Source organism: Cyprinus carpio, chromosome A11 (genome assembly GCF_018340385.1).
Source record: "Cyprinus carpio isolate SPL01 chromosome A11, ASM1834038v1, whole genome shotgun sequence".
NCBI classification, from domain to species: Eukaryota; Metazoa; Chordata; class Actinopteri; order Cypriniformes; family Cyprinidae; genus Cyprinus; species Cyprinus carpio.
In genome coordinates, this window is record NC_056582.1 from 8898476 (window position 1) to 8909326 (window position 10851).

Consider the following 10851-nt stretch of genomic DNA (forward strand, 5'->3'; position numbering starts at 1 on the left):
TGTTGCAGCTGGTTGCATTAATGAGATGCACTCCAGGCTTTTCAGAAGACAGTCATGTATTCTGATGGAGCACCTGCTTACTGCAATAGTAAAATAACAAAGTGCAAGCAGATTGATCGATCGAAATAGCTGTCAATTACTTTTGATTGATATGCTTTACCCATTTCTAACTGGGCGAGCTAAACGTCAGTGAAATTCAAGCCTGTGTATTATTGGCTCGGCTTATTATTTTGACTTCTTCACAACGCCCGCCTTTCTCCTGAAAACTCGACAGTCTATTGGCCAAAAATATATCCTTCAACTGTCATAGAAATTCTACCTTATCTCATTAGCTGGATTAGACGTCAATCAGACAAACGCTGCCCTATGATTGGTCAGGACTGCGAGCTCGCGCTGATTGACAAGTAAGCGGATTGGCCAGAGGGCGCGGGTGGGGCAGTATCTCGTGTGGGCTCTTCGAGGCTTTGCGGAGAGTGAATGTCGTCATGAGCGGTGGGTAGGAATTATAACGTTGGTGTTTATATTACTATGTTACTTTCTTAAAGATTTTCTCGTGCGAATGAACCGATACATATTTTATATCGTAGCTAGCACGCACGAGTTATAAAAATCATGCGTAGCACGGCAGTTCTGCCAAATGCACACTTCCGGAATCGCGGGTCTTTTCCGTAGCGAAGAGTTTATGTGGCTAGTTAGCACTTTAGCATGCTAAGCCAGCAGTTTCCTCCTCCATCAGCGCACTTGACTTTGTCTGCCCGCACTGCATGCTCGTAGAAAGACGTAAACGTGTAGACGGCTGATTAAAACATAATATAAAGTGAGGTTAAATCGATATTCTAATGAATTTCCTTAGCATAGCTCAACCACTTGCAGGCATCTGACGTTTAGCCTGTTAGCGTTAGCCGCTGGTTTCAGGCTGCAGCTTTAACCAAACTGCATTTTCCCTTTATATAGGCATAAAAACAAATATTTATCTCCTCCAAGCACAAATTTCGCTGTAAATACCCAAGGCTTGGTTATCAGCGCCAGTGTCCTGATTTTTTAACCTGATTCGCTTGTTATGAGAGCAAGTCCTTTATGTAGTAAAGTTGCAAAACGGTTAAATATGATGGCAGAAAGATCACTGTGGTGTACTTTCTTAAGACTTACTAGGATTTTGATCCCATTCAGATAAATGTGGATAAACCGTTAGCTTTGACAGCCAATTAGCAAGCATCATAACATCAAGTGTTTATGTGAGCTGGGATCTGAAATCTCAGTACATGTGAGGTCAGTGCTGGGTGTTTATCATAGATGCACATACACTAGAGTATCTCAGTCCTGCTTCTGGAGAAGCCCAGCACTTCAGGACCAGGATTGAGAGAGGACATCTAATGCACAGTCTAAGCACACTATTAATTTGCCTTCAGTAGTGCAAATAACTCCTGCTGCATTATTTCATTCCCCGATGGAAATCACAGTTGGAGAGTTCTGGTGTTTTCTTTGCATAAAAAGATTCACCTTCTTCTCACAGATCAAAAGGACAGTATGGCCACCACTGTCGCAGTCAGCCCCAGTGAATATCTGCAGCCCTCCACCACCACTTCTCAAGTAAGGCCCCTTAAGTCTGTATTTTTAGACTATGTTTTAGGGGTGCACTGTTATAAGTATTTTAACCGATAAACCAATAATTATTTCCATTTATCGTCAAAATGACCATTACTGCTTATTCTCAGATTATATGTTTTTATAAATTTCACATTATGACATATTCTAATAAAATGTCTCTGAAATATTGAGAATTGTTTTTTTTCTTGCATCATGCTGGTTGTTCTGTAATATATATACTGTGAAATTTAATTAATAAAAATAGTAGTAAATTAACATCGCAATAATATAACATTTAGCAAAAACACAATAGTGATTCACACTTAATCAAAAAGTTAATTTTCTATTTTATTGATTTCTTTAGTGTGACAGTCAAAACTTTAAAATGAAATGTTTGTGCCTTCACTCACGAATTAGAAGTTATTCATCAGATGCAGTGCAGTTCAGTTGAAATGTATTAAGTTATGATTGATCGTTCATATATGATTATATGTGATCGTTTAGTGTATGATGCCCAGTTTTTCTCTGTAACTATTTACAGACTCATCAAGTGTATAAGATGCCTAGTGTTTAAAAATCTATTCAGATTTTAAAAGTCATGTAGTGTAGTTCCTGTGGCTCAGTGGTAGAGCATTGCGTTAGCAGCGTAAAAGGTCGACATATCAATAAAATAAAAATGTATAACCTGAATGCACTGTAAGTCGCTTTGGATAAAAGCGTCTGCTAAATGCATAAATGTAAAAAAAAAATGTGTATTTCAGCCTTATACAAAATGTCCCAAAAAGCAATTTCCTTAAATAGCTGTGCCAGTTTAATGTCTTTTGTAGTACTCAGCCTGCTGCTGGTAATTGTGTATCAACACTCTCTCATGTAGGATTCACAGCCCTCCCCGCTGGCACTTCTGGCGGCTACCTGCAGTAAGATCGGGCCTCCGGCTGCCCAGGCCCCAGTCAGCACTCCACCATCACAGCCAACCACACGCCGTCTGCACCCCATCAAGCCCGCCCCTATTGCCCCAGCTCCACCCAAAAACCTTGGGTTCCTCTCAGCGAAAGGAAATGTTATCCAGCTGCCCGCGGGACTTGGTTCGTCAGGGGCCAGCCCTATTGTCTTCACTATTCAGAGCCCTTCACGTCCTGCGGGCACATCCACTGCCAACATCCAGTACCAAGTGATTCCTCAGTTCCAGGGGTCTCAGACCATTCAAATGATGCCTCAGGGTGGACAGATCCAGATCATCCCCGGAACCAACCAGGCCATCATCACTTCACCTGTCACAGTTCAGGCTGCCACACCAGCCCCGCCACCTCTGGCCCCGGCACAGACCCCCCAGCAGAAGAGGGTGACGATCAAGCCATCCTCTCAAAAGCGGCGGCAGAATAATGCCAGTGTAAATGCTAACGTTGTACGGCTCCCTGGTGGACTTACGCTCCCACTTAATGTTACTACTAGTGAGGTGGGAGGAGCGCAGGTTGTAACAGAGACTGCTGCTGCTCCGGTGAAGGGCAAGAGGGGGAGGAAGAGACAGGTGGCTATAGCCCCGCCCACCCCGACCCCTCAGCCGGCCTCTCCGCCACATGTAGCTGAACAGGTTGAAGCCTTACTGATAGAGACCACAGCCGACAACATTATTCAGGTATGTGCGTTTTTGTAATTCTGCTTTGGCTTCCTAAAAACCTCAAGTGCTTTAGCTTAAAATTGTCAGTCGCTGTTTTTTTTGTCTCATCTGACAGATTTCAAAATGACCTTTATTGTTTAAACTGTTCTGTGTTGGCATGTGTCTCAAGGGAAAATCAAGAGTTTTTCAGTTATTTTGTTTTTGTTGCACAAGTTTGCACTAAACCGGTCTTATTCACCCCAAAATTAAATCTTATTAAGAAATGATATTTTGCTGAAAAATATGCTATTTTTAAGATATTTTGGATCGACAGTTAGGTACATTTCATCCTCAGTGCAAGACAATTCATTCTCAGCATTAATGAAATGCAAAAAAAAAAAAAAGTAATTACAAAGTATATATACACCATATTTGTTTTTGTTGGGTTTAAATAAAAATTCTCATTTTCATTAATCTTAATAATCATTAATATTTGACAATAATTAAAAGAATATTGCATTACATTCATTGCTCATTTATTTTTATTTATTATATTAATTATTTTATATTCAAAAAAAAAAAATAAAAAAAAAAAATAAAATCATATTATTTGTTGATATTTTTCTATTTTTGTGTTTTTTTAATGATTTTATTTGTTGTTTTATTGCCTAAGTCATTTGTTTTTATTTCAGTTTTCGTTTTTTTTATTAAATTTTTTATGCTTCAACTTTAAAATAAATTTCTCAGTTTTATTTAGGTTTTCATCTAATATTTATATTTTGCTTCAAAATAATTTCAAGTAATACCAGTGTTTTAATGGTATTAGGTTTAGTAAACAAAAGTGATCATTAGTGGTCAAGCCTTTACTTTTCTTTTGCTGAAAAAAAAAAAAAATATCTCCACCTCATCTCCTCCCTGAAATAACCATATATGGAGCTTACAACGCCTAGTTTTATTATGCATAACCTCATCTGCATATCATTTCCATGCATATTCCCATCCACGTGACACCATGTTTAACACCGAGACATTAAGGAAATATGAGATGGGGACTATAATACCATTTGTGCCATACACGTTAATTTTTATTGCTAAAAATTATCCAGCATCCTTGTTATGTTTTATAATAAATATATGAAAATATCCATACAAACAAAATGGTTTAAAGTTGTTCTCAGATATATTTTAGAATAGAGTTGATCTCATTCTTTTACACTGGCCAAATAGTATTTCAATTGTTTTAAACAATTCAAATCAATTAAATGAATGCAGTTTTGCTGATAAACATCTTTTAGCTATTTTTAGTGGAAACAGATAGGCTCATATTTATTGCAGTGTAAATACAATTGTCTGATTCGGCTCGTCACTTACAAAGTATTTTAAAAAGGAAACGTGCAATTCTTACCATTTTCTCCTTGTTATATCCTTCAAATATAGTGGTATGTTGTATTATGTTGTTGAGATGCATTCACACGTAAAATTATTTAGCCTATTGTTAATAAAATTATGTATAAATTTTTTTTTTTGTAAAATTATGTAATTTCAGTGTTTATCTCCATTAATGCGAGAGGAGTATTTAATGTAAATGTGTATATCGACATGAAAAACAGAGTTTAAAATTGCTGTTTACTTTTTAATTACTTTTCTCACTCCAGGAAAAAGAGAGTTTGTACGCATGGTCTAGAATGTTCGTATGGTGCGTTCATATTTACGGCAAGTTTATTTTTTATAAATCACGATATGTGCGTGGAAAATTGCGTACGCATGTTTCTGTGCCCATTTTGTGCGTATGCAATGTTTATAAATGAGACCCCTGGTTATCAGCATATAGCAGCATTAAATAAGACCAGAACAAATGAAAAATTATAAAACAAATAAAGCGGATATTCCTGAATAAACATAAAGGAATCCAATAACCCATAATAAACACAAAAAATAAATCAAACGTATTAACACAACTAAACACATACTTCACTTCACCGGCACCCAACTCCCATTCTGGAGTGCACCGGCTTTTAAGTCCACTGCAAAACAGCGTCTTGTTTAGAAGTACCCGAGAACAACGTGCATATCTGAGGATAAATGATCATATTTTTGATCATTTGTGAGATAAACATGTTTTAATTTTTGTTTGAATTTGTTTATACCACATCAGAGGTCGACCAATAGTGGATTTTACTGATACCGATAGCTAGGTTGGATTACACTGGCTGATAACGATTAATCAACTGATAGTTTTTAAAATGGATACTGTATGAAAACTAAAAAAAAAACATTCTTTGAATAAAAATATTAATATTAAATATAAAGTATAAATTGATCATTAAAATTAATTCATATGAAACATATAGACTTTATTAGAGCCACAGAAAGACAAACGTTTCACTGAAAAAAGCACAATGCACAGTTCCAGCCCAGGGTGAAGTCTTTATGTACATTAACTAAGATTTGGGATAAATATGATGTAATTTAATGGCAAACTGTGTAAATGGTGCTCTGCGGCGTGGCAGGATTTCTGTTGGCTGCATAAACATATCAATATGCTTTCTCATGTCACAGCTTTAGATCTGCATCTTTGCTGACTAACAAATGCATTGTGACCAGCTGGATATAAACTAATGCAAATTCATGGTAACAATCGTAACATTAAGCGTTTGCGTCACACTTGCATGTGTTTTGGTCACATTGTTTTAACATTTGAGGTGCTGCTAATGTTCATGTCCTCTCAGCCTTAATAGCAAACATACTGCTGTTCTTTCTCCACTAATGCAGCATCTTGTCAACAAATTAATTACTTTATAATGATATAAAAACATGCAGTATAGTGTACTGTGTTCACACGTTTCGTTGTCCATTAGTGTCCAGCTCTGTGCTGCGTGTAGTGTCACGTGTCAAAACAAACAGCACGTGCTGTCGGTGATTTCCGCCTCTAGAGGGCGCTCTTGTTCTGTATAATGACAGCAGAGCTTCTCAACGGACACAACGCGGAAAAACTATCTGCATGGATTTTTGCCAATAGTTCCAGCAATCAACTATCGGTGTATAAATAAAAGAATGAGGATGTAATGATGAGGAAAAAAAAACTCAGATAAAATGTTCAGTTCCTGGTGGAAAATATGTTTGCCAATAGTCACAATGCAAATAAAATGTTTATTAAATAAGCTTGGTTTTTGTTTTTTAAGTGAATTATGACGTTTTTATAAAAATTACCCTGCAAGTATGCGGGCAGCGGTTTTTGTTGATTGCGAATGTCCCTAATAATGTCTTCCTGAACCAGGCAGGAAATAATCTCCTGATCGTGCAGAGTCCAGGGGGGGGTCAGCCTGCCGTGGTGCAGCAGGTGCAGTTGGTTCAGCAGAAATCGGATCAGCAGGTCGTTCAGATCCCCCCGCAGGCTCTAAAAGTGGTACAGGCTGCCTCTGCCACACTTCCCACTGTACCACAGAGACAGACAGTCACACCCAGTGTGCAGGTGTCCCCCTCAGAACCCACACAGGTACATCAGGAAACAGCATTTTTTTTTAAACCTCTTTATGGTTTAATCAAGTTTAAACTAGGGGTGTTAATTTTTCGTTCATTTAAAATAATGAAGAGAAATCAATAATTATCTAAAGATGTCATGCATGTGCTCTGCTAATCCCAGGTGCTGATTAAAACGGCCTCAGGTGAATGGCAAGCTGTACAGCTACAGGAGACAACTGTTACCACACCAACTACACCCACCACACCTGCGGTGGTCACTAAAAAGGCTCAAACAGGGACACGGAAAGAAAGGACTCTCCCTAAAATTGCCCCAGCTGGAGGGGGTCTCATAACACTGAATGCAGCCCAGTTAGCTTCTGCTGCTCAGGCAGTTCAGACCATCAGTATTAATGGTGTCCAGGTGCAGGGTGTTCCTGTAACAATCACCAACGCTGGGGGTGAGTGAGTGAGTGCGTGCTTCGTCTGCACAAACAGATGCGAAAATACAGCTTATAATTGATTTGTTACTTAACTCTTTCAAAGAATTGGAGTGATGCATTGTGAATGATGTTATCATGATCTTGGCGGCATTTAGTTTAATGTGTTCGTGTCTTTTAGGCCAGCAGCATCTCACAGTGCAGACGGTTCCAGGTACGGGTCTGCAGCTGGGCGGTGTGCAGACGCAGACCATGCAGATGGAGCAGACACAGACACTCGCACTGGAGCTGCAGAGTCAGCCTGGAGAGAAAAAAAGGCGTATGGCCTGCACCTGTCCGAACTGCAAAGACGCAGAGAAGAGGTTGGAAAGTTTTAAATATAAAGGTTTTTGTTGTTGTTGTTGTTGTTGTTTGTTTAAATTAGTGTAAAATAGGTCTGTTTACTATTGATATTTTTTTGACAATATTCATTTCATACCATTAAAAGAATAGTTCACCCCCCAAAAAACGGAAAGTTTGTTTCTTCTTCAGAACAGATTTGGAGAAATTTAGCATTACATCACTTGCTCACCAATGAATCCACTGCAGTGAATGGGTGCCGTCAGAATGAGAGTCCAAACATAAAAACATCACAGTAATCCACATGACTCCAGTCCATCAGTTAACCTCTCGTGAAGCGGAGAAGCAAATCCGTCATCAAGGCGTTTTAACTACAGACCATCACTTCTTGCCAAAACACAAGTCCATAGTCTATAATAATTAATAAGGCTTCCTCTAGAGCATATTTCTCACTGGAGGAAGCGTTGTTATGGACTTATTATGGTATTTTAGCTGGAAGCAACAGTTTGAAGTTATTGATTTGGTGATTTTATTTCTTAGAGACATGCAGTTTTTGCTTGGACTGGAGTCGTGTGGATCTTTTGAAATGTCATCAATTGAAAATATTTAATATAAAATAATAACAATGGTTAATATTATACTTTAAAATAGTAAAAATAATAACAATGGTTAATATTATTGTTTGTTGTAGCTCGAGTGTGTGTGCACTGTGTAGTAGACATAGTTTCATTACTCATTCACACAGAGATACACTCTAAATTAAGATTTAGTAGGCTGTTCAGATATTTATTTTTGATATCATGGATTTCTTTTTTCTGGCAAATATCAATATTGATTAAATTCAAATGGTTAAAGGAAAGAGTGTCAGAAATCACTTTTACATTTTTGCATGCTGTAGGCCGGGAGAGGTGGGGAAAAGAAAACACATCTGCCACATAGCAGGCTGTGAAAAGACCTTTCGAAAGACTTCCCTGTTGCGGGCGCATGTCCGACTGCACACGGGAGAGAGACCCTTTGTGTGCAGCTGGGTCTTCTGCGGAAAACGATTCACACGCAGTGACGAGCTGCAGAGACATGCCAGGACACACACAGGTATGCAAGCTCCAGATATACACATGCACTAAATACAAATGTGATGCATCTCTAATGAAATTCACCCCATTTTTGATCTGTTTTCAGGAGACAAACGTTTTGAGTGTAGCAAGTGTCAGAAACGTTTCATGCGGAGTGACCACCTCACGAAGCATTACAAAACACACATCAACACAAAGAGCCTGTGAACATCGTCTTTCACAGGGTTTCAAGACCTTTGAGGGGGGGTAAAGAAAGAAAAACACTGTTCCCGGGGCTTGAAGGATGGGAGGAAACAGAGGTCAACCTGCCTTCAAATGTACAATATGTCCCTGGAACGTCACCTGTTTTGACCAGCTGTTTCAGGGTAAAATGTCCACATTTTTACTCACCCTCATCAACAGAGGAAGGTTGGCTGGCCGTAAAATGTGGCCCTCAACTGAGATTCATGAAGAACATGGATGCCAGTTGTGTCTTGGCTTGATTCCTCTGGTATACAGAGCGGAAAAGATGTCTGTCTCAGCAGCAACAGACACTTCAGCCAAAAAAAAAGAAGAAAAGAAGTTACTTTCCATCCTTATTTACATTTTTTCCACATGTTTTTGGTTGTTTTAGCTAAACCAAGCCCCTCACATGAAGTGTAGCAGCTAATGGACAGTGTTTCCTGGCTTTTATTGTGTAAATGTTTGTTTTCTTGCATACAAACATACATTTGTACATATTATGGCAAATTTGAATACAGAATTGACGCTTTGGACAAACTCTTCGCGCAGTTAAATTATATTCAGTTGTTAAATGATTTTTTCTTTTTTTAAGTCTGCTTTGGAATATTAACAGAAGCTTGAAATTTTGTATGACTTTGGTTGATTGTTTTTAATATTAGTAGAGGTTTTGGAAAATAATATTTGGGCTTTTACGTACATGTCCATATTAGACAATCATGTCTTGTATAGAGGCGATGAACAAGAGAGTAAATATGTTGGGACTTGGTTGCTACCTGTTGAAAGGTTGATCATCACATAAAATAAGGAATTAATTTATTATTGCTAAAAAAAAAAAAAAAAAAAAAAAAAAGCTTAAATGACATTGAATGTATGCAGGTTGTGTCTTTGTTAAAAGATTGCAAATGTGTCCATTCAAAAATGTAGATGATAACTCACGTTTATGTTCTCATGTAAAGCAGAAAAAAAAAATCTCACAAAGTAGGACACAATATAATGAAAATGTGATTGTGGTAACATTACACCAACGGAAATGTTTTATTTCATTTACGGTACATGTAAAGCGGCTACATGCTGATGGATTTAATGGCTATTTAAATCCAGTCATTCCATTTAAGTTGATCTAAGCTTTTGTCCAAGCTCTCTAAAAGAGGCCTTAAGAAGAAAAGAAATCTGTGCTTATGTATGTTTGTATAGTGTCTGAGTTCATACTGTTGTATTTGGGTGTAAAATGTAGGATAATTGTTACACAAATGTGTATTGGCTATTGTTGCCAAACATGAAATCTGTGGACTGTGTACAGTGTAAATGAGAAGGAAAAAAGCAGCATTGTATAGTTTCATTCCTGTAATATGTAAGAATTATAGATTACCCTTTTTATTGACTAAAAGTTGCCTTAGTCTGCAGCACCCCATATTTAAAGAGATTTGTCTTTTTCCAGGGAACTGCATTTGTAGACCTGCTTTATTTTTCCTTTTATTGTTATTTTTTTTGTCTAACTTATAAAGTGTAAAGAAATGTCAATTTATGTGCACTGACCAAATTCAGGGTTTTCACTGAGTGGATCATTTCATTTTCTGGTTCATGTACCTACATCTGATTTGACAAAAGAAAAGTTCTTTAGCTCCCCTTGATAAACCCCACATTTAAAGAGCCCTGGCTTTGAAAATCGGTAGGTAACCCTGTGTTTGTATGACTTGTATTGAGGAGCTTAGACCAGAGAACTCGCTATCTTTTTCTACAGTCAGACCACCGCTCCCACTCACCTAATAAAGCATAACAGACTGAGTGTTTCTCTGCTTTTGAATGGAATTAGTTCTTTCAGCATTCACTCACTCTCATGTCCAAACCCACACGACTTTCTGTCATGACTATATACTAACATCAGGAGGTGACCTGACCGAGTTCCCCAGTTAAACTTTGGGTGTAATAAACTTAAATTAAATTTGTTATCAATAGACTGGTACTTTAGACAAGTGCAGACTAACTCTTAACCATTTTGCACAACATATAAAGTTCATTATTCATTGTTTGCTGCTATAGCTTACATTGGGATAAAGTAAAAGTGCATGGAGATTGTATATAGAACAGAGTTGTTTTTTTATATCAGAAAAAAAAATTATACTTCAATTTTTAT

General features: G+C 37.7%; 1 protein-coding gene across 2 annotated transcripts; it reads left to right on the forward strand.

Annotated features, from left to right (window-relative positions):
- Positions 1-414: 414 nt before the first annotated feature.
- LOC109098445 (transcription factor Sp2-like) lies at positions 415-10507 on the forward strand. 2 transcript variants are annotated; one of them, XM_042766129.1, is made up of 8 exons: positions 415-492; positions 1514-1590; positions 2462-3223; positions 6462-6680; positions 6828-7104; positions 7265-7445; positions 8321-8514; positions 8602-10507. In XM_042766129.1, exons 1-8 carry the CDS (start codon positions 486-488, stop codon positions 8700-8702), a joined length of 1818 nt encoding a protein of 605 aa, XP_042622063.1. In that variant the 5' UTR covers positions 415-485; the 3' UTR covers positions 8703-10507. The 2 variants fall into 2 exon arrangements, with proteins under 2 accessions (XP_042622063.1, XP_042622064.1); XM_042766130.1 differs by having other exon boundaries at positions 489-510.
- The last annotated feature ends 344 nt before the right edge of the window (positions 10508-10851 follow it).

What these genes read in the sequence shown, in the direction of transcription:
- LOC109098445 (XM_042766129.1), top strand. An exon ending in CCCCCTCAGAACCCACACAG is followed by an intron (nt 6,681 to 6,827) that starts GTACATCAGGAA and finishes TGCTAATCCCAG; the next exon opens with GTGCTGATTAAAACGGCCTC. An exon ending in ACATGCCAGGACACACACAG is followed by an intron (nt 8,515 to 8,601) that starts GTATGCAAGCTC and finishes ATCTGTTTTCAG; the next exon opens with GAGACAAACGTTTTGAGTGT.